Below are 24576 nucleotides of genomic sequence, written 5' to 3' on the forward strand. Positions count from 1 at the left end.
GCCTCTCAACTGGGGAAGGAAGGCAGGAAGGAACAATGTAATTGGCCTCTGCCCCCTCGAGCTTTTGAGGGGCGAGTGGGAGGGAAACAATACATCAGGCAAGAGTTCCTGTTCCAGATCCCTGCTGCAAGAGCACAACAGGTTGTGTTCATCTAGATCCTCCACTCTCTTCTTCCATTCTAGCAACTATTGGCCCCTGGATACTGGGGAGAACTCCACTGCTCTTCTTCGAAATAGTGCCATGGGATCTTTTATGTCCATCAGAGAGGGCAGACAGGAGCCTCGGTTTAATGTTTCATCTGAAAAATGGCACCTCCGATAGTGCAGCACCCTCTCATCACTGCACTGGGTGTGTCAGCCTAGATTTTGTGCTCAAGTCTCTGGACTGGGGCTTGAACCCACTGTCCGACTCGGAGGAGAGAGTGCTACCACTAAGCCACGACTGACACCATATCATGATAACGTTAAAACCTTCTTTTGGACAATTACGCAAGTATTCCTGTAATGCAGACTATCCACAAAAGTTAAGAAGGTTCAGAGGAGAAGTGTTCAAAATCATGAAGGGTTTAGATAAAGTAAATAAAGAGAAACTTCTCACTGGCGGAGGGGTCGAGAACCAGAGGACACAGATTTAAGGTGATTGGCAAAAGAACCAAAGGCGACATGAGGAAAAACTTTTTTAAGCAGCGAGTGATTATGATCTGGAATGTGCTTCCCGAAAGGGCGGTGGAAGCAGATTCAATCGTAACTTCCAAAAAGGAATTGAATAAATACTTGAAGGGAAAAAATTTGCAGGGCTACGAGGAAAGAGTGTGGGACTGGGACTAACTTACAAAGAGCCAGCACAGGCTCGATGGGCCGAATGGCCTCCTTCTGTGCTGTAACCATCCTATGATTCTAAACGTTTTCAGTTATTACTTTGGTCTTGAGCTCATCCTTTGGTGCTCAGAGGGGGAAACAAGTGATTTAAGCCTCTGCAAATAGTTTGTCTGGAAGGAAGAGATCATGCCGGGAGATCTGAGAGACGCCGTAATTGTGACCATCTTCAAGAAAGGAGATAGGTCTGACTGCGGAAATTACAGAGGGATTTCCCTACTGTCCGCCATGGGAAAGGTCATCGCGAGAATCCTCCTCAATCGCCTCCTTCCAGTGGCCGAAGAGCTCCTCCCCGAGTCCCATTGCGGCTTCCGCCCATCAAGAGGCACAATGGACATGATCTTTAGCACGCGATAAATCCAGGAAAAGTGCAGGGAGCAGCATCAACCTCTGGACATGGTCTTCTTCGATCTCGCAAATGCCTTCGACTCTGTCAACCGTGAGGGATTGTGGAGCATCCTCCTCAAATTCGGCTGCCCGCAGAAATCCGTCACCATTCTCCGCCTGCTCCACGATGACATGCAAGCCGTGATCCTCACCAACGGATCCACCACAGACCCAATACGAGTGCAAACTGGGGTCAAGCAGGGCTGTGTCATCACACCAACGCTCTTCCCAATCTTCCTCGCTGCAACACTCCACCCCATCACCATGAAGCTCCCCGCCGGAGTGGAGTTCACCTACAGGACAAGCGGGAAACTGTTCGACCTTCGACGCCTCCAGGCCAGAACCAAAACCACCCCGACTTCTGTCATCGAGCTGCAGTACGCAGACGACGCCAGCGTGTGCGCACACTCAGAGGCAGAGCTACAAACCATCGTCGACGCACTCACCGAGGCGTTTGAGAGAATGGGCCTCAGGTTAAACATCTGGAAAACAAAGGTCCTCTACCAGCCCGCTCCTGCCACACAACACTGCCCCCCGACCATCAAGATCCACGGTGAGCCTCTGGACAGCGCGGATCATTTCCCATACCTCGGGAGCCTCCTCTCGGCGCGAGCAGACATCGACGGTGAAATTGAACATCGACTCCAATGCGCCGGTGTAGCTTTCGGACGCCTGAGAAACAGAGTGTTCGAAGATCGAGATCTCAAATCCAGCACCAAGCTCATGGTCTGCAGAGCAGCGGTGGTCCCCGCCCTCCTGTACGCATCAGAAACATGGCCAATGCACCGCAGACACCTCAAATCCCTGGAGAGATATCACCAACTCGTACTGGGTCTGTGGTGGATCTGTTGGTGAGGATCACGGCTTGCACGTCATCGTGGAGCAGGCGGAGAATGGCGACGAATTTCTGCGGGCAGCCGAGTTTGAGGAGGATGCTCCACAATCCCTCACGGTTGATAGAGCTAAAGGCCTTTTCGAGATCGAGAAAGGCCATGTGCAAAATCCTGCAAATCCACTGGTAGGATAGGCATACCAACGTGAGCGTTCTCTCCCAGGATAACATCCCCAGTATCGAGGCACTGGTCACGCTCAACCAGCTGCGATGGGCGGGCCACATTGTCCGCATGTCCGACACAAGATTCCCTAAACAAGTGCTCTACTCCGAGCTCCGCAATGGCAGGTGATCACTAGGAGGGCACAGGAAACGCTGTAAGGACACTCTCAAAGCCTCCCTAAAAAAAATGAAACATCCCCACCGACACGTGGGAATCGCTTGCCCTAGAACGCCCAAACGGGAGAAGGAGCATCCGCGAAGGCGCCAATCACCTCGAGCGTCACCGTGTGGAGCACGCGGAGGCCAAGCGTAAGCAGCGCGCAGAATCCAGAGCGTCTCACCCACCCTCCTTATTAAACGCTACCCTGCCCCACCTGTGGCAGAGTCTGCGGCTCCAGGATCGGGCTATTCAGCCACCGCGGAACCCAACCTCCCGGAGTGGAAGCAAGTCATCCTCGACCCTGAGGGACTGCCAAAGGAGAAGAAAATAGTTTGTGGTCTTACGTTTCATTGTTCCGTCCTCTTCATCCTCTCCGCTGTTGATCACCATCGTACCCATCTGAGAGTCCAGTGTAGAACTGTCGTGCTCAATCATGGTCCGCGCGCCATCGCTCATCGTGCTGGCGGCCCTCATGGTCCCCGTGTCCTCTGCACTCGCTCGGACCATGGTGCCCGAGTCTATGTCGTCCTCTTCCTGTGTTAATTATTCAAGAGCAGCTTGATGTTAAAAAGATAGCAACCCTCTGACTTTCTCGAATTCAATAGAATGCAAGCAGTAAAATAAATACAGTTGAAACCAGAACCGTATTATTGTACAAAAGCCATCCCAAACTTGAAACCCTCTCACGGGGGGGGGGGGGGGGGGAAATACCTATGAGCCCCATTCCCAACTCAATCGGATTTGCTTCCAGAATAATACAGTCTAAATGCGAGTGGACACAGTTATGTGGAGAGATTAGAGAAGGTGGGATTATTCTCCTTAGAGCAGAGAAGGTTAAGGGGGAGATTTATTAGAGGCGTTCAAAATTTTGAGGGGTTTTTATACAGTAAATAAGGAGAAACTGTTTCCACTGGCAGAATGGTCAGCAAACAGAAGACACAGATTTAAGGTAATTGGCAAAAGAATGGGGAGATGAGGACAATTTTTTTTTTTTTACACACACACATGAGTTCTTATGATCTGGAATGCACTGCCTGAAAGGGCGGTGGAAGCAGATTCAACAGTAACTTTCAAAAGGGAATTGGATAAATACTTGAAAATGAAACATTTGCAGGGCTTTGGGGAAAGAGCAGGAGAGAGGGGCTAATTGGATAGCTCTTTCAAAGAGCGGGCACAGGCACGATGGGCTGAATGGCCTCCTTCTGTGCTGTATGATTCTATACTTGAGAAGGTGGAAAATAACTTTTCTTTAAGAATGACCCACTAACTATGGACACAAGAACAGTCCATTGAATCCAAGGCCAAGAGTCTTTTACACATTCTAGCATTCTTCAGAGTCCTGAGAACAAGGCCGTTGTCATCGTTGGGCTGGAGGCCCTTCAAAAACCAACTCTATTCATTTTTCAGTAAATAAGCAGCATTGGCCCCGAGATGTCCACAGGTTTGTCCATCCGACCCTCCCAATCTAGAATCCCAGAGGTGGGATGGCGTTGGCAGAGAGATGTTTTTTTTTATTCGTTCACGGGATGTGGGCGTCGCTGGCGAGGCCAGCATTTATTGCCCATCCCTAATTGCCCTCGAGAAGGTGGTGGTGAGCCGCCTTCTTGAACCGCTGCAGTCCGTGTGGTGACGGTTCTCCCACCGTGCTGTTAGAAAGGGAGTTCCAGGATTTTGACCCAGCGACAATGAAGGAACGGCGATATATTTCCAAGTCGGGATGGTGTGTGACTTGGAGGGAAACGTGCAGGTGGTGTTGTTCCCATGTGCCTGCTGCTCTTGTCCTTTTTTTTCACATCGTTCACCTGACGAAGGAGGAAGCCTCCGAAAGCTTGTGAATTTAAAATAAAATTGCTGGACTATAACTTGGTGTTGTAAAATTGTTTACACTTGTCCTTCTAGGTGGTAGAGGTCGCGGGTTTGGGAGGTGCTGTCGAAGAAGCCTTGGCGAGTTGCTGCAGTGCATCCTGTGGATGGTACACACTGCAGCCACAGTGCGCCGGTGGTGAAGGGAGTGAATGTTTAGGGTGGTGGATGGGGTGCCAATCAAGCGGGCTGCTTTATCTTGGATGGTGTCGAGCTTCTTGAGTGTTGTTGGAGCTGCACTCATACAAGCAAGTGGAGAGTATTGCATCACACTCCTGACTTGTGCCTTGTAGATGGTGGAAAGGCTTTGGGGAGTCAGGAGGTGAATCACACGCCGCAGAATACCCAGCCTCTGACCTGCTCTCATAGCCACAGTATTTATATGGCTGGTCCAGTTAAGTTTCTGGTCAATGGTGACCCCCAGGATGTTGATGGTGGGGGATTCGGTGATGGTAATGCCGTTGAATGTCAGGGGGAGGTGGTTAGACTCTCTCTTGTTGGAGATGGTCATTGCCTGGCACTTATCTGGTGCGAATGTTACTTGCTACTTATGAGCCCAAGCCCAAGGTATTCGGGCATGAAGTTCAACAAGAGATATGCCGGCCAGAAAGGGAATTCCTCCTCTCCTCCCTTTCTTCACCACTCTCATTGTAAAATGGGTAATGCAGAGGTCCTCGGAGTGTGAGAAAAGCGAGCTTGGAAGTGGAAATGGAGGGAAATAGAAGCCCATTTTTGTTGCTCGAGATTAATCAATGCTTCACCAGTTGGTGCAGTAACATTTTAACCATCCAATCCAGATGCAAAGATTAAGCTGCACCATCATACTCGTCATTTCTTGCTCATCGTCAAGGTTTTCTGAAGTCATAACACGCCACGTGCTCCTACTTCATAAAAGGTCAATTTTTTTTCTTGATTGACCCTCCTGTGACCCCGGACATCACAACAGACATGGAAAGATTCACTGATCTGGGAGTGCACGATGCAATCAGTGGGTGAAGGTATTCCATTCTCCAGCGCTAACATCTCACCTCAATGAACAAAAGTATTTACAACTGTACTTCCCCCACCCCCCAATAAAATGGAAATAAATGCACATGAAATAAAAACTGTAAAAAGTTTAAACATTACTTCAAAACAACTGTGCAGTAATCAGGCTTTTAAAGAGGAAAGTCTCACTAACAGTACCCCTTTCATGTATCATAGAATCATAGAGCACAGGAGGCGGCCATTCGGCCCATCGTGCACGTGCCAGCTCTTGGCAAGAGCTATCCAATTAGTCCCACTCCCCTGCCCTTTTCCCATCGCCCTGCAAATTTTTCCCCCCCCCCAATAAGAATTAGTTAAACCAGAGCATCCATTTCTTTCATAAATGCTTTTTTCTGTCTCTCTGCCTCTCTCCGTTCCTCGTTTGAGTGGCCATTCTTTATTCTGGAGCCTTGAGACTGAGTGGCAGCAGGATATTCCAGCAGCAGTGTATCGCAACTGAACCTAATCTATTCTCACCCTGGATACACACACAAGCACCTCGCGCAGGGTAGGAACTGAGAGCGGGAACCTCTTTAGTTCAGATCAACTGTAGCACCTCCGCCGCCATCCCAAATCAGCTAGCTCAGCACAGGTCAGGAATCAAACCTGGGACCTTCTGATCTGTACGGTATCGTAGTAGGTACAGCACAGGGAACAGGCCATTCAGCCCATCGTGCCCGTGCCGGCTCTTTGAAAGAGCTATCCAATTAGTCCCACTTCCCCTGCTCGTTTCCCCATAGCCCTGTAAATTTTTTCCCTTCAAGTGTTTATCCAATTCCCTTTTGAAAATTATTATTGATGCAATAAATACTTGAAGGGGAAAAATGTCAGGGTTATGGGAGAAGAGCAGGGGAAGTGGGACTAATTGGATAGCGCTTTCAAAGAGCCGGCACAGGCACGATGGGCTGAATGGCCTGTTCCCTGTGCTGTATCATTCTATGTTTCTATGATAATGGGCCTTTTTTGTTGTAGCAGTGAATACCAATAATACAACTGGGGAACAGGAATGAAGAGATTACTCAGTTAGAGTGTGAGGGAAGTGAAGTAACATCCACAGTTGAAAAGATAAGATCACTGAATCGCCCTGAATCTACTAATAATATCCTAGCTCCTCACACTCAAAGGTCAGACAAGACCTCCAGGCCTGTTTTCCCTTGATCATGCCACCAATTTAATGTTGAAATAGAAAAAAAAAATTGCAGAAATGAACACTATACTTTTGATGTTTAAAAGAGGCACTTATGAAGAGACACATAATGTAGGGGAACAGTCTGAGTTAATGGGGTGTGAGCCTCATGCATTATCATTCTCAATAAAATCAAAAGGCACAGCAGACTGTGAAATGAGTTTGAGCAGTCTCAACTGGGCGCCAAAGTACTAACTGAAAATCTTATTGAACAGATCACAGAATGGCTGGTTTGGAAAATGGAAAAATATCACACTGGTGAGATATGGGGGTATGCTCTTCTTTGACTGGAGTAGAGTCGGTGGGAGCTTTATTCTCTGTCTAATTATCCTATATCTGATCAGGGAGTGCTGGATGCTGATACTGGGTGCGCAAAATGGAAAGCATCCCAGTCTCCAGCTCTGATATTTCACCTTGATGACACACACAAACAAAGAAAAAAATCAAAAGCACAGCAAACAACTTCAACATTAATTTACAACTGAACTGGTGCAGTTGCCTATTTAACAGTCACTGCATTGCAAAAGTAATTAATTGTGGGATGTGCTTCGAGGTGTTTCGACAACACGATAAATCGCTACGTAAATGCAGGTATTTCTTGCACAATATTCCCTCCTTCAAAACAAGCATGCAACTTTTTTTTTTAAAAAAACAGCACAGTCCCATGCAAAACTTCACACAAAACAACTGCACTCCTCAAAATGGCAAGCACACACTCTCCTCACCTCCATCTTATGTCTATTTCTAGTCAGTAACACAAATTTTCTATAAATTGGTTTCTAGACAAGAAAAGGATTACAAACCCAGTAAGAAAAACTAACCAGAAATTGTTGCACATAAATGTTTACAGGAGGACGGTCTGGGTGAGAGCGCTTTCTGTGTTACGTTCTTCCTCCAGCTCTCAATGTAACCATTTACAATACCTGGTACTAAATAAGTTCTCTTTTGGCTTTCCTACATTACAACAGTGACTGCACTTCAAAAGTACTTGGCTGTAAAGTGATTTGGGACGTCCCGAGGTCGTGAAAGGCGCTGTGTCAATGCAAGTCTTTCTGGATGCTGACATTTCCCACTTCCGTTCCCCTCCAAGGCTACTCTGATGATGCTGGGTACGGGGATGGGCCTCATTCCTCCCAGAGCAGCTCCCTTCCTTTTAATGGGAGCCTGCACCTGAGACTGAACTCTGGACCAATCCAGGGCTGCCTGACACCAGGAACAACCAACAACGTCTGATGCAAACTTAGCCAAGGGTGGACTTTCTGGGGTGGGGGGGAAGACTCTGGATCTGCCTCTAGGTCGGTCTGAAGTGTTGGCTCCCAATAAAGCCGATAGAACTGCTCTGGATAACGCAAGCTCTGCGCTTAGGCAAGGTATCGGAGGAATGTTACCAGGGCTCCAAGGGTTAAACTACGAGGAGTGATTACATAAACTTGGCTTGTATTCCCTGGAATATAGAAGGATAAGGGGTGATTTGATTGAAGTTTTTAGGATTTTGAAAGGAATTGATAGGCTGGATAGAAACTTTTTTCCGCTAGTGGGGGAGTCTAGGACAAGGGGACATAACCTTAAAATCAGAGCCAGGCCATTCAGGAGCGAAGTTAGGAAACACTTCTTCACGCAAAGGGTGGTAGAAGTGTGGAACTCTCTCCTACAAAAAGCAGTAGATGCTAAGCTCAACTAATAATTTTAAATCTGAGGTCGATAGATTTTTGCTAGCCAAAGGTATTAAGGGATATGGAGCCAAGGCGGGTAAATGGAGTCAGGATACAGATCAACCACGATCTCACTGAATGGCAGAACAGGTTCGAGGGGCTGAACGGCCTACTCCTGTTCCTGTTTCTTAGTCTCCTATTACCAGCCGAGCACGAGTCATCGACTTCAGCAGAGAAGCAAGGAAAGAGGAGGGAAATTTCTTTGCACCACCACATCAAGGTGTTCAAAGTGGCGCAGTGGAGGCCCGTTTCTGAAACTGCGTCTGTATCCAAACCACAGATTAAACAGCTTCAGTCCCAGGTTACGAACAATGACGGACAGTAAAAGACCCTCTGATCCATCCAGCCTGTCGCACACAATAGTAAAGAATCTTACAACACCAGGTTATAGCCCAACAATTTTATTTTGTTGGACTATAACCTGGTGTTGTAAGATTCTTTACATTTGTCAACTCCAGTCCATCACCGGCATCTCCACATCATGGCACACAATAGTGATACCGTCGATATATATATATATACACCCTCCGTCCCACCCGAAACCATGTGATCTCACGGGAAAAGGGGAAAAAAAAAGATAAAAACCCAGGCCAATTGGGGAAAAAATCTGGGAAATTCCACTCCGACCCACCCCACCAGGCGATCAAAACTAGTTCAGGAGTTCACTCCGATTGCTGTCCATCACCGAGCCAGAATCAAGCAGCACAGAACAATGGTCAGCAGAGCACAAGCGCAAATGTCACGTGCTCTTGCAATGATGTTTAGAAAAGCCTCAGTAGCTTTGGCTGGTAACCCTCCAGTATCTTTGCCTACGGTTATGCAGTTGATGCTCCAGAGCAGTTCCATTGACCTAGTGGGAGCTTCACGGATGAAAACGCTGGGCACATTTATAAACAGATAGGCTCTGGCATCACGAGAAAGTTTACTCAACATCAGTAGGGTGCAACACGTCTTCAACTTTATCCAGTGGAATCTGGGCCATTGGCACTCCCATTGTACACCACCTCAATCATCTGCAAGAATTTTATCGGAGTTGGGGCGCGGTTTTGGATAAACCAGCTAAAATGCAATTGAACATTTCCGGCTGATTTTTCAGATTGTGGATTCGCGATCCAGCAAGGATAAGTTGTTATCTAGATGCTCAGAATGTGCCCTCTGTGCAGCTCGGCCATTTAGTTTTGTGTTCACCATACCCTTTCCCTCCTTATGGTGAGACGCTCAACAACAACTTGCATTTATATAGCGCCTTTGTCAGGAGGAGTCGACCTTTCAGCATTTTTCCCCGAGAATATTTAATTTTTAAAGTGGAAAAATGTGGGTGCTATCTCAAGGTGCTGAGACTTGCTTGGGTAATCTGAACCGACCGAGGAGAAACTAAAAATTCACCATCGGACTAAGTATAGGAGGACTCTCTCCATTACCATTACCCAACTGGGGCAGGGCCTCTGGTAGATAATTAAAGTTCCACTGTGCATCAATAATGGTTACCCAAGAACAGGAAGGAGGCCATTCAGCCCCTCGAGCCTGTTCCACCATTCAATTAGATCATGGCTGATCTGTATCTTAACTCCATCTACCCGCCTTGGTTGCAAGTACTGTATTCTTTTGAAAGACAGATAAATACCACCAAACTGGCGAACCTCACTGATGATACAACTCCAGCCCGTCCACATTAAACATGAATAAATGGTATTTAAAACAAGCAAGTCTGCTTAAGGTTACAGCCTTAAGAGGTTTAAGCTATGCTGCTAACGAAGGCCAGTTTTGCTTGCTAAACCAACCATCAGCCTAACTCCCCTGGGGTGCAAGTCTAAAGCTGGAAACAGAGACCTACCGAGTTCTCCTCGTCGTCCTGATCCAAGTCCCGCTGTTGCTCCTCCTGACGCTTCAGTTTAATTTCCATCGAGTCATTGATCAGGTCCCGCAGGATCGACACGGGTTTGGCATTTTTAATGAAGGAATGCTAAAAGATTAGAAAAAATAAGAATGTAAAGTATTTTGAGAGGATAAAAAGAGAAAAGCCTAGCCATTTGATCAGAGTATGATTGGTTGACACATTACGGTACCATGCAGCATACGCAGCCTGAATTCACCTTTTTTCTTCACCTCAGAACTCATTGTGAGATGGAACTGTTGACACTGAGATTTGCAAACCAGGTGAGTAAATAATCATCAGCTACTATCCAACCATGAACTGTGAACATTTTACATGTTATGCGAGTAAGCCAGTATTGAAAGTGGAGTTACCATCTTACATAGAACGTACAGCACAGAAATAGGCCATTCGGCCCAACTTGTCTATGCCGGCGTGTTAATGCTGCACATGAGCCTCCTCCCACACTACTTCATTTAACCCGATCAGCAGAACCTTCTATTCCTTGCTCGCTCATGTACTTATCGAGCTTCCCCTTAAATGCATCGATGTTATTCGCCTCAACTATTCCTTGTGGTAGCAAGTTCCACATACTCACCACTCTCTGGGTAAAGACGTTTTCTCCTGAATTCCTTATTGGATTTATTAGTGATTATCTTATATTTATGACCCCTAGTTTTGACTCTCCCACAAGTGGAAACATCTTCTCCACGTCTACCCTATCAAACCCCTTCATAATTTTAAAGACTTCTAACAGGTCACCCCTCAACTTTCTCTTTTCTAGAGAAAAGAGCCCCAGCCTGTTCAATCTTTCCTGATCTTGGTGCGGAGATCTCAGGCAGGCTCAGTTCCTGGAATAGACCGGGTTTTTAATCACAAGTGCACACTCCAGTGCATGCCTCAGTTTTGCAGCACACAAGGCTATCGTCATTAATTTTATGCCATTTAGAAATAAGATGACGGCAAGACATGTCACTATGAAAACACTGCCCCTTTAATGGTGAACTGCTGCTAAATTGTCCTCCAGTGGAATAGGGACTACCATAAATGCAATAAATACAATAAGCACTATTCCTCCCAAAAAAAACAAAATCCAAAATGGGATTTCCATATTACGCACAAATCCATCTAAATTTTTCCTAAACTTAGGGCCCAAAGTGGAAGGGGGAGCAAGTATATAGTTGAAGGTTTACAGGAAGCTTTGTAGTTTCCAAATCCAGTTCAGGTTCATTAATTTTTATTTCTGGATTTTTTTCCACTGCAGATCTCACCCCAGTGGGAATCAGAAGGAAAACTCTCCAGTGGCTGGAGTCATATCTAGCACAAAGGAAGATGGTAGTGGTTGTTGGAGGCCAATCATCTCAGCCCCAGGACATTGCTGCGGGAGTTCCTCAGGGCAGTGTCCTAGGCCCAACCATCTTCAGCTGCTTCATCAATGACCTTCCCTCCATCATAAGGTCAGAAATGGGGATGTTCGCTGATGATTGCACAGTGTTCAGTTCCATTTGCAACCCCTCAGATAATGAAGCAGTCCGTGCCCACATGCAGCAAGACCTGGACAACATCTAGGCTTGGGCTCATAAGTGGCAAGTAACATTCGTGCCAGACAAGTGCCATGCAATGACCGTCTCCAACAAGAGAGAATCTAACCGCCTCCCCTTGACATTCAACGGCATTACCATCGCCAAATCCCGCACCATCAACATCCTGGGGGTCACCATTGACCAAAAACTTAACTGGACCAGCCACATAAATACTGTGGCTACAAGAACAGGTCAGAGACTGGGTATCCTGCAGGGAGTGACTCACCTCCTGACTCTCCATAGCCTTTCCACCATCTACAAGGCACAAGTCAGGAGTGTGATGGAATACTCTCCACTTGCCTGGATGAGTGCAGCTCGAACAACACTCAAGAAGCTTGACACCATCCAGGACAAAGCAGCCCACTTGATTGGTACCCCATCCACCACCCTAAACATTCACTCCCTTCACCACCAGCGCACTGTGGCTGCAGTGTGTACCATCCACAGGATTCATTGCAGCAACACGCCAAGGCTTCTTCGATAGCACCTCCCAAACCCGCAACCCCTACCACCTAGAAGAACAAGGGCAGCAGGCACATGGGAACACCACCACCTCCACGTTCCCCTTCAAGTCACACACCATCCCGACTTGGAAATATATCGCCGTTCCTTCATCGTCGCTGCGTCAAAATCCTGGAACTCCCTATCTAACAGCACTGTGGGAGAACCTTCACCACACGGACTGCAGTGGTTCAAGGAGGCGGCTCACCACCACCTTCTCGAGGGCAATTAGGGATGGGCAATAAATGCTGGCCTTGCCAGCGACGCCCACATCCCATGAACGAATAAAAAAAAAAGTGGAGGTGCCAGCCCAGCACACGAGGCACATGCAATGACCCATATGAAGCAACTGCACCTGTGAAGTACAAGGAAAACCCATTTACGCTATCAGGAAACCCAAATCTTCAATTCAGATTGATATTCCCTCATGTACACAAGATGTCAGATTCGGCCATCAATGGCAGATGTGTCTTTTTTCATTTCAGATCAATACTGAATTGGCAAGTTACATAGAATTACATAGAATGTACAGCACAGAAACAGATCATCCATGCCGGTGTTAATACTGCACACAAGCCTCCTCTCTCCCTACTTTATCTAACCCTATCAGCATATCCTTCTATTCCTTCCTCCCTCATGTACTTATCTAGCTTCCCCTCAAACGCATCTGTGTTCTGCAGGATGCTTCATAAAGACGCGACTGTGTTTTTCTAATCAATCACTATCCCTTTCAGCCCAGCTGATTCATCTGTAGAGGTCAAGGAGATGGATGGCAGATCGAATTCCTCTCAAGTGCTTGACTAGAATTCCAGCCAAGTTGGCTACATAATGTGACCAGAGCAAACCCTGGACAATAACTCACAATAACTGGACAAGAAGCAACACAATGTTTTGACTAAGCAGTTTTATAATGTATAGCCGTTTTGTAATATCGCTAAAGGATCATGCAATTAACAACTCGCAGCTGTTTATAGCTAAGGCAAGTGATTTATTGCTCAGGAAGTGGGATTTTCATTCCCTCCAGAACAGTACTTGGGCAGCAAATCGTGCTACGTGCGACGAATGACCAGTTGGTGTGACGTTGTGGCATGCCAAGTTACTTGTCCTATATACAGCTTAGTTACTGTTTGCAAACCCAATCAAAACCCAGCGTACCATCATACTCTCTTCTGCCCGATTCCAATCCCCACAACAAAGAAAGCCTTTTTAAAAAAAAAACTTGGATGGTGCAGTAGGCTAGGTTGCTGTCATTTTGCCTCTGGGACTGGTGTATAAACCGAGCCCAGTCTGGTGGGAGTGATTGGGTGAAAATCTCCTCTCTCCAATACTTCCCAAGTGGTATTAACTTAAACTGTCCCAGTGCAGTTTGTAGTTGGTATCAGACTCCCACATAATGTACCACAAACAGTAACTCATTCAAAATGTCATTGCACCTGTCCTTATCTGCTCAAGTCCTGCACTGACATTACCCTGGTTCTCATTAGGCTCCACTGACTCCCAGTGCTCCTGCAAATCAATTCCAAGATTCTTCAAGTTTTTCTATAGCCTCACTCCGTCCGACCTTACTGGCCTCTTGCTGCCCGATGCCCTGCTTTCACCCTGTACTCCTCCAGCAATAATCTACTCCTCGTTTCCCGTCCATTCACTCCACCATTAGCAGAAGTTCTTCCAATCACCATGTTCCTGCCCTCTGGAAATTTCTCCCAAAATCCCTCCATTCTTTCAAAGACTTCTCTTACCTGCTTTTCAGCCCCATCCATTCACTCCATTTTGAATAAATATTACATTTCTGTTACAATGTTACCAGAATTCTGTTACAATGTTATCAGTATTTGGTTAAATATTACATTTTCTGTTACAATGTTACCAGAATATTGTTACGTTATCAACACTTGGTTAAATATTACATTTTCTGTTACAATGTTACCAGTATTCAGTTACAATGTCACCAGTATTTTGGTTAAAATGTAATGTTTTCTGCTACACTGTTACCAGTATTTTGGTTAAATATTATGTTTCCTGTTTCGTCACCAGTATTCGGTTGCAATCTTATTGGTATTTGGTTAAATATTGGGCCAGGACTTGCTCAGAGCGGAGAGGCAACACTCGCTGCAGCTCCTGCGAACTAAATTAACGAATGTACTTGCTGCAGGCTCTGTGGCCTTGACTTGCCTGATTTTGAACTTTTAAAAAATCTTGCGCTATCAACCCAGCCTCTGAGCAGCGTGAGTTGATGCACACGGAACAGTCTGAGAGAATAGAAGACACGCCCACAAAATCTGTCAGGAAGAGAAGACACGCCCACAAGCAGACTTCATTCATTTAAGGTTAGTATTTTGGAAGTCATTGTAAATAGAAATTTTAATTTTTTTTGATTAAAAAGCCAAAGAAATAATTGAGTTAAATTAAAGAGACAGAAGGGAAAAGTAAAAAAAAAATTTAATATTTAAAATTTCAAAAATTTTTTTTAATCACCAAAAACTATTAAAATAAGGAGTAATATGAAACTCCCATTTTATTAAATTTTTAGTTGATTGGCAGTCATTAAGACTAACCGCGCTTTTAAAACTTAGTTTAGACCTGGTATTTTTAAGCGTACCTGTTTGGTGGCGAAGTCAGTTACTTTCCAACTGGGCGGATGAGCAAGTTTGCGATCTTTCAGTGATTTCGATGTTTGCAGCGTGCGATGGCCCTTTAATTCGCAGCTGTCAAATCGACGGCGAATCAGTAGGAGCAAGTTCATGATTTCTGCGTTCTAGTGCGCCTGTGAAAACGCGGAAACTTGCTCCTTCGATTCGCCATTAAAAACGGAGAGCGCTGTCGAGCTCCTCTGTTATCTCGGGAGCAAGTTCTGCGCCATTAGATTTCCTGTTACAATGTTAACAGTATTTTGGTTAAATGTTACGTTTCCTGTTACAAGTATGAGGTTATAACTTACCTGCAGGAGTTGTGTGGCAGCGACCCTTTGCTCTGGGTTCTTAACTAAACACTGCTTCACAAAATCCGTAAATTCATCCGACCAGAGTTCTGGCTTCCGGAATGTTGGTGGTGGATTCGTGGGAATCATAAAAATAGCCTGTAGAATAGGAAAAAACAGTATTCAGGTCACTTGCAAACGACTGGTGAAATAGACAAAGCTAATCTTGTTTGAATAAAAAAAAGACATTGTAACAGATCTTAAAGATCAGCTCTCTGTTGTTGCAGACAGTAACTAGCTATTTTAACGCTGTATTTATAATTCATAACACATTGGCTCCCTGTCCGGGGACGCCTCGATTTTAAAATTCTCATCCTTGTTTTCAAATCCCTCCATGGCCCTCGCCCCCTCCCTATCTCTGTAACCTCCTCCAGCCCTGCAACCCTCAGAGAACTCTGCGCTCCTCCGATTCTTGCCTCTTGCGCATCCCCGATTTTAATCGCTCCACCATTGGCAGCAATGCCTTCAGCTACCTGGGCCCTAGGCTCTGGAATTCCCTCCCTAAATCTCTCCACCTCGTTGCCTTTCTCTCCTCCTTTAAGACACTCCTTAAAACCTACCTCTTCGACCAAACTTTTGGTCACCTGTCCTAATAGCTCATGTTCGCTCGGTGTCAAATTTTGTTTGATAATCGCTCCTGTAAAGCGCCTTGGGACGTTTTACTACGTTAAAGGCGCTATATAAATGCAAGTTGTTTGAGAAGACAATTTAATAATGTCAACTGCAGCTTTCAGTGCTATGGAAATTTAATGTGCAGATTTCTACAGCACCAGTTTAATGTTTAAACACTATAAGCGTGTACTTGTTACAGGGTGCAGTTACACTGAAGCTGCACGTCAACGTAAGAAAGCAGTATAACTTCAGAAAGCACCAAAGCCAAGCAGTGTGAAACCCCATTCAGAGGGCTTGGCACTATATGCAGTATAACTCCAGCACGGTGGGAAGCCACAAAGGGGATTAGGCAGGTTTTTAAAAAGTAAAATAAAGAAAATGCTGGAAACACACAACAGGACAATCAGCATCTGTAAAAAGAAAAGGCCGATTAATGATTCAAGTGTGTACCTTGCATCAGAACTGAAGACTAAGTTAGAATCATACAGCACAGAAAGAAGCCATTCGCCCCATCCTGCCTGTGAAAGAGCTGTCCGATTTAGTCCCACACTCCAGCTTTTTCCCCATAACCTTGCAAATTAGTCCTCTTCATGTATGTGTCCAATTGCCTTTTGAAAGTTCCTATGGAATCTGCCTCTACCACCCTTTCAGGCAGTGAGTTCCAGATCTTAACAACCCTCTGTGTGAAAAGGTTTCTCCTCATTTCCCCTCTAGTTCTTTTGCAAGTTATTTTAAATCTGTGACCTCTGATTACCGACCCACTTGCCAGAAGAAACAGTTTCTCCCTATTTGCTCTATCAAAACCCCTCATAATTTTGAATACCTCTACTAAATCTCCCCTTAACCTTCTCTGCTCTAAGGAGAACAATCCCAGCTTCTCCAATCTCTCCACAGAACTGAAGTCCCTCATCCCTGGTCTCATCCTGGTAAACCTCCTCTGCACCCTCTCCAAGGCTTTGACATCCTTCCTAAAGTGTGGTGCCCAGAATTGTACACAATACTCCAGCTGAGGCCTAACCAATGATTTGTAATGGTTTTGCATGACTTCCTTGTTTTTGTAGGGGTATATTTCCAAAATGTTAGCCTGTCCTTTCTCTTTAAAAGAAAAAAAGAAAAAACTTGCATTTATACAGCGACCTCAGGACATCCCAAAGCACTTTGTAGCCAATTATGTCTTTTTTGAATTGTAGTTACTGTTGTAACATAGGAAACGCGGCAGCCAATTTGCGCACAGCAATGTCCCACAGTCAGCAATGAGATAATGACCAGATAATCTGTTTTTTTAGGTGTTAATTGAGAGATTAATATTGGCGAGGACACTGGGGAGAACTCCCCTGCACTTCTTCAAATAGTGCCATGGGATCTTTTATGTCCACCTGAGAGGGCAGACGGGGACTCGGTTTAATGTCTCATTCAAAAGACGGCACGTCCGACAATGGAGCACTTCCTCAGTACTGCACTGAAGTGTCAGCCTGGATTGTGTGCTCAAGTCTCTGGTGGGGGACTTGAACCCATGACCTTCTGACTCAGAAGCGAGAGTGCTACCCACTTAACAGGTGCTGAGTGACTTGCTGTGTATTTCGAGTACTTTTTGTTTCTATTTCAGGATTCCAACGTTTACACTTTCACTTTTAATTTTACAGCTTGTAAGAGTTCTCCCTTGGACCTACTGGGCAGTTTACACACTTAGAGCCTACTTCACACTTTGAGGAAACAGATGCTCCCATTCGTGCTCTCAAAACGTCAAAACATTACCAGAGGAGGGCAAGTCGTAGCATTGCTGGCCGTCTTTCCCACTCCCACTGTCAATCCTGTAGTGCAACGCAATCAGATCGGCCATAGAATCAGAATGATACAGCACAGAAGGCGGCCATTCAGCCCATCATGCCTCGTTGAAAGAGTTATCCAATTAGTCCCACTCCCCATCTCTTTCCCCCTAGCCCTGCAAATTTTCCCCCTAAATCCCCAGTGTGGTTGAATGCTCTGCCACTCCTTACCCTCATCGGATGAATGTCTGCGTACGGCGGTTTTCCTTCTGCCATTTCTATTGCCGAAATCCCCAAGGACCAGATGTCCGCCACACAATTGTAACCAATTTCCTGGATCACTTCTGGCGCCATCCAGAACGGAGTTCCAATCACCGTGTTCCTCTTGGCCATCGTATCCTGAGTACAGACAGACAATTTACTAACGACAATTTTCCCGAGTGGGATGTCAGTGTTATGCCTCCCCAGTGCATAAAATAAGACTGAAACAAATCTGAGCTGAGCATCTATCATCTCATAGAATCATACAGCACAGGAGGCCATTTGGCCCATCGTGCCTGTGCCGGCTCTTTGAAAGGACTATCCAATTAGTCCCACTCTTACCCCTGCAATTTTTTGCTTTTCAAGTATTTATCCAATTCCCTTTTGAAAGTTACAATTGAATCTGCTTCCACCTCCATTTCAGGCATTGCATTCCAGAATACAGAGTTTACGCAGGAGTGCTATTAGCAAATGCACACTGCGTTTTGTTTTTGAAACAATGGATCTGTTAGAGAATAATAACGTGTTTTTGAATTGAAAAGATTGAATTTAACGTAGATTCTCATTAAATGTACTAAGTCTAGAACTGGAGCCTCCAGTGATAGATTTGGGGCTATGGCACAGGGCTACAATTAGCTTCATTGCCCTGGTGAGGGAACGGGGTGGAAATCAGCCACAGTCTCTGCTCCCAATTGCTACTCGGTGACTCTTCTAGAAAGTGCACTTGTGCAAGAGGGGGAGGACAGAATTAGATAGAATTTACAGCACAGAAACAGGCCATTCTGTCCAACAGGTCTATGCCGGTGTTTATGCTCCACATGAGCCTCCTCCCTCCCTACTTCATCTCTCCCTATCAGCATATCCTTCTATTCCTTTCTCCCTCATGTATTTATCGAGCTTCCCCTTAAATGCATCTATACTAGTCGCCTCAACTACTCCATTTGGTAGCAAGTTCCACTTTCTAACCACTCTCTGGGTAAAGAAGTTTCTCCTGAATTCCCTATTGGATTTATTAGTGACTATCTTATATTTATGGCCCCTTGTTCTGGTCTCCCCACAGGTGGAAATATTTTCTCTACATCTACCCTATCAAACCCTTTCATAATCTTAAAGACCTCTATCAGGTCACCCCTCGGCTTTCTATTGTCGAGAAAAAGAGCTCCAGCCTGTTCAATCTTTCCTGATAGTTATAACCTCTCAGTTCTGGCATCATCCACGTAAATCTTTTTTTGCAGTGCCTCTATATTCTTTTTATAATATAGAGACCAAAACTGTGCACAGTGCTCCAAGTGTGGTCTAACCAAGGTTCTATAAAAGTTTAACCGAACTTCTCTGCTTTTCAATTCTATCGCTCTAGAAATGAACCTCAGTGCGTCCTTGGTTACGGTGCTCTCCATGGTTGAATAGGCCCACTGACGCTCGCTGTCTAGGCAAGCATGAAGGACGGCCTCCTGGGCGGAGGGTCAGCGTACAGCCGATGCCTACGGAACATGCCCCAGCACAGGTTAGCATTGCCAGGGAAGAGGGGGCGGAGGGAGGAACGCAGGAGAGGTGATACACAATAAGCCTTCATACTCACCAAATGCAAATCTCCTTCAGAGTTTGGTCTACATGTTCTGCGTAAACATTTCACATTCAGTAAAATCTATAGTGGTGAAGTTACTCGCTTTTGCAGTTTTATTTTGGTCCCTGACTGGCTAATGTATTGAATGCAAGTTACTGGAGGGAAAAAAAAATCTAGTTTGGCATCACCTTGTGGCCAAATGGAGAACATTGACAGACAGCACAAATATCCCAAGAGGTGACGGGTATTCGGAAAGCTAACAGATTTACAATAGGCACCGGCTGCATTGCTTTCCTGTGAATTAACTGGATCGCTCACTGTAACCCTGCAGTATACCGTTCATCAAAGACAAAGTGCTCTGGTTATCAGTGTCCATGCTGACAGTTACTGTCAGGGACCCAAAGGTTCGTTTGAGGACTCGGTAAAGTCCCAGGTTTGATCCCTGGTGTGTGCCGAGTTTGCTGATCTGAGCCGGGTTTGCACAGACCAAGGATTAAATGTACCTTTAGTTGGGTCGGGGTGTACAAATTGAAAGAATATCACTCAGGATTCCTGCTGTTGATTTTGAACTAGTGACTTCCGCTGGAAGAGCAGGTACGTGGGGACAGGATTGGTTCACGTCTAGTGCCACGGGCGAATGGCCTGCCGACGCAGTACTGAGGGAGTGCTGCACTGTCGGAGGTGCCATCTTTCGGATGAGGCGTTAAACCGAGGCCCCGTCTGCCCTCTCAGGTGGTCTTAAAAGATCCCACGGCACTATTCGAAGAAAAGCAGAGGAGTTTTCTCCGGTGTCCTGGACAATATTTATCCCTCAACCAACACCTAAAAACAGATGATCTGGTCATTTTCACATTGCTCTTTGTGGGACCTTACTGTGCGTAAATTGGCTGCCGCATTTCCTACATTACACCAGTGACTACACTTCAAAAGTACCTTATTGACTAAAGCGCTTTGGGGCGTCCTGAGTTCGTGAAAGGCGCTATAGAAATGCAGGAGTTTCTTTCTTGTCTTCTTTTTATTTCCTAAGATTTCTGCACTTTCCGTAAAACTACCATAACGACTGCAGTTAAAAAAAAATTCTAAGACTTGCATTCATCTGGTACCTTATAACATCCCAAAACACTTGACGTATGCTGAACTACTGCGAAGTGCAATGATGGTTATACAGGCAAAGGTAGCGGCCATTTTGCACTCAAGATCCTACAACTGGCAATGAGATAAACGGTCAGTTAATTGGTTTTGTTTTTGGTTGAGGGGGGTTTGTTGGCCAGGACCGCAGGCTAACTCATAGAATCATAGAATTGTACAGCATAGAAGGGGGCCACTCGCCCCATCGTACCTGTACTGGCTCTTTGAAAGAGCTATCCAATTACTCCCACTCCACTGCTCTTTCCCCGTAGCCCTGCAAATTTGTCTTTTTTCAAGTATATATCCAATTCCCTTTTGAAAATTATTACTGAATCTGTTTCCACCACCCTTTCAGGCAGCGCATTCTAGATCATAATAACTCAATGAGTATGAAAATTTCTCCTCATCTCCCCTCTGGTTCTTTTGCCAATTATCTTCAATCTGTCTCCTCTGGTTACCGACCCTCCTGCCAGTAGAAACAGTTGCTCCATATACATTACAGCACTCAGTCCATACTTCAGTAGAGTGTCAGCCCCAGGTTATTTTCTCAAGTCCTGCTGGGGAGTTTGATCCCATTACTGTCTAGGCAAACTGACAATAAAAATATCATGGCCAGCACAGGAACAGGAGAAGGCCATTCAGCTCCTTGAGCCTGCTCCGCCATTCAATTAGATCATGGCTGTTCTGCACCTCAACCCCAGTTATCCGCCTTTGCTCCATATCACTCGATACCCTTGCCTAACAAAAGAACATAAGAACATAAGAAATTGGAGCAGGAGTAGGCCAATCGGCCCCTCGAGCCTGCTCCGCCATTCAATAAGATCATGGCTGATCTGATCCCAACCACAAATCTAAAGAACACAAGAAGTCGGAGCAGGACCCGGCCACATAGCCCCTGGGCCCTCTCCGCCACCCACAGGGCATTGACCGATCCGAACTCAGCTTCATGTCCAATTTCCTGCCCGCTCCCCATAACCCCTAATTCCCTTTACTTCTAGGAAACTGTCTATTTCTGTTTTAAATTTATTTAATGATGTCGCTTCCACAGCTTCCTGGGGCAGCAAATTCCACAGACCTACCACCCTCTGAGTGAAGAAGTTTCTCCTCATCTCAGTTTTGAAAGAGCAGCCCCTTATTCTAAGATTATGCCCCCTAGTTCTAGTTTCACCCATCTTTGGGAACATCCTTACTGCATCCACCCGATCAAGACCCTTCACAATCTTATATGTTTCAATAAGATCGCCTCTCATTCTTCTGAACTCCAATGAGTAGAGTCCCAATCTACTCAACCTCTCCTCATATGTCCGCCCCCTCAAAATCTATCAAACTCAGTCTTGAAAATTTCAATTGCCCCCCAGCATCCACAGCCTTTAGGGAGAGCGAGTTCCAGATTTCCACTACCCTTTGTGTGTAAAAGTGCTCCCTGATTTCACTCCTAAATGGTTTAGCTCTAATTTTATTATGTCCCCTCGTCTTGATTTCCCCTCCAGAGGAAATAGTTTCTCTGTATCTACTCTATTGAATCCTTTTAACATTTCAAACACCCCAATCAGATCACCCCTCAATCTTCTTTACTCAAGTGAACACAAGCCAAGTTTATGCAACTTGCCCTCGAATCCCCTGCTAGCTCTGAGTTGCATCTAAAGTGTAAGCTGTTTACACCAAAGTAGTTAAAGACATTAGTTTACAAGTGCTTTTTACAGTACTTAAGCTATGGCTTCTAGCCCATTCTCCGATGCTGCTGTGGCCAATTGTGTCCCCATGCTCTGGAAGAAATTACCAGCTGTCACCAATCCCATGCTCCCCATCAGGAGCCCCGCTTGAAGGCCAAAGAATCAGGGCTACAGTGTTGTAACCCTGTCTCCAACTCCTGCTCTCTTGCAGCACGGCAGCACTGAATCTACCCGATACCCTCCGCTCAATGGAACTCTTCAAACACACTTGGAATAGGTAGTCCCAGTGTATCCAAGGATCTGAGAGCAGCCAAGGTTTATTACTTTAGGCATGAAAATGTTCTCGGTTCAGGTCAGTTCATCTTTAATACTTTGTCTTAATAAATGTTTTTTTCTTTTGCCTTAGCAAAATAGAACAAAGAAGTTTATATATAGGAACAGGAGTAGGCCATTCAGCCCCTCGTGCCTGCTCCGCCATTTGATAAGATCATAACTTCATAATAAGAATCTTTCGGCTGTCATGAGCTATTTTGTTATGTGGTTTGTACCAGAGTTGAGTTCAGAGATAACTTACGGTAAGCTGACCAGCAACTCCAAAATCAGCCAGTTTGGCGTGTCCCTCGTTGTTGAGCAAGATGTTTCCAGCTTTGATATCCCTGTGGATTTTCCTCATGAAGTGTAGATATTCCAATCCTTTCAACGTGGACTGTAAAATCGTGGCGATCTCGTCCTCTGTTAGCTGAAGAAAAGGAAAGGTTTACATCACAGCCACCGTGCCAGGAACACTATGGTGGATCATCTGGACTTTTCCAAATTTCCAAGGTTTGGCACCATGCGCTTCTAAATAATTGTCATTGTACCGTACTGGGTGCATGGCTATCTGGTTTCCTCTCCCACTGTACCAGCTGTGCTGTAGATGACTCATCTCCTGACTCTTCCATTAACTTAGGGGTTCCCCATGACTCAGTCCCCTCCCCCAACATTCCTTTTTCACTTCAGTGATTACAACCTACAATGCTCTCAGTGCAAGGCAGAGAGTAGTGGTGAACGGATGTTTTTCTGAGTGGAGAGAAGTATGCAGTGGGGTCGGTATTAGGACCATTGCTTTTCTTGTTATATACAAATGACCTGGACTTGGGTATAGGGAGGACAATTTCGAAGTTTGCGGATGATACAAAATTTGGCAACATAGTAAATAGTGAGTAGGATAGTAGGATAGTAACAGACTTCAGGAGGACATAGACAGACTGGTGAAATGAGCAGACACATGGCAGATGCAATTTAGTGCAGGAAAACGTGAAGTGATGCACTTTGGGAGGAACAACATGGAGAGGCGTATAATCTTGAGGGGGGCGCAAGAGCAGAGGGACCTGGGGTACATATTCACAAATCTTTGAAGTTGCAGGATAAGTTGATAAGGTGGTTAAGAAAGCCTATGGAATACTTGACTTTGTAAATAGGGGCACTGAATCCAAAAACAAGGAAGTCATGCTAAACCTTTACAAACCACTGGTTAAGCCTCAGCTGGAATACTGTGTACAATTCTGGGCACCATACTTTAGGAAGGATGCCAAAGCCTTGGAGAGGGTACAGAGGAGGTTTACCAGGATGGTACAAGGGATGAAGGACTTCAGTTCTGTGGGGAGATTGGAGAAGCTGGGATTGTTCTCCTTAGAGCAGAGAAGGTTTAGGGGAGATTTAGTAGAGGTATTCAAAATTATGAGGGGTTTTGATAGAGCAAGTAGGGAGAAACTGTTTCCACTGGCAAGTGGGTCGGTAATCAGAGGTCACAGATTTAAAATAACTTGCAAAAGAACTAGAGGGGAAATTAGGAGAATTTTTTCACACAGAGGGTTGTTAAGATCTGGAATGCACTGCCTGAAAGGATGGTGGAAGCAGATTCCATAGGAACTTTCAAAAGGCAATTGGACATGTACTTGAAGAGGACTAATTTGCAGGGCTATGGGGAAAAAACTGGGGTGTGGAACTAAATTAGACAGCTCTTTCAAAGAGCTGGCACAGGCACGACGGGTCAAATGGCCTCCTGTGCTGTAAGATTCTATGATTAGCCTCACTACCTCCTCTGAACTCCTTCATTCCTAAAGCTGCCTTCGAGAAGCTCAGTTTCCTCCTTTGTGTCAAATGCTTCACTTCTTCTTAACAACTTAAATTGTTATAAAGCCCAACTCTACCCAAAACACGAATGCTGCTCTGTGCCTGAGGCGGCTCTTCTAGTAACTCTCGATCACTGCCATTCCTCTCACCCGTAACCTCGAAGCTCCCTGTTGCAACCTCTCGTTTTTCTCCACTTTACGAATACTACAGTCATCGATCCTCTAAACTTTCTTCTTCCTTCCAAGTTGTAAATACTATG

At 45.5% G+C, this 24576-nt stretch overlaps 1 protein-coding gene across 1 annotated transcript in view; it reads right to left on the reverse strand.

Moving 5' to 3' along the window:
- Positions 1–24576, reverse strand: part of LOC137335116 (serine/threonine-protein kinase 3/4) — a 135525-nt gene that overhangs the window by 74058 nt on the left and 36891 nt on the right. The window contains exons 5-9 of the mRNA XM_068000239.1: positions 22777–22941; positions 17808–17975; positions 15160–15297; positions 10099–10227; positions 2822–3011 (exon numbers count right to left, since the gene is read on the reverse strand). Of these exons, the coding sequence (XP_067856340.1) occupies positions 2822–3011; positions 10099–10227; positions 15160–15297; positions 17808–17975; positions 22777–22941 (790 nt within the window). The remainder of the gene's footprint in view (positions 1–2821; positions 3012–10098; positions 10228–15159; positions 15298–17807; positions 17976–22776; positions 22942–24576) is intronic.

This window comes from Heptranchias perlo, chromosome 19, assembly GCF_035084215.1.
Source record: "Heptranchias perlo isolate sHepPer1 chromosome 19, sHepPer1.hap1, whole genome shotgun sequence".
Lineage (NCBI taxonomy): Eukaryota > Metazoa > Chordata > Chondrichthyes > Hexanchiformes > Hexanchidae > Heptranchias > Heptranchias perlo.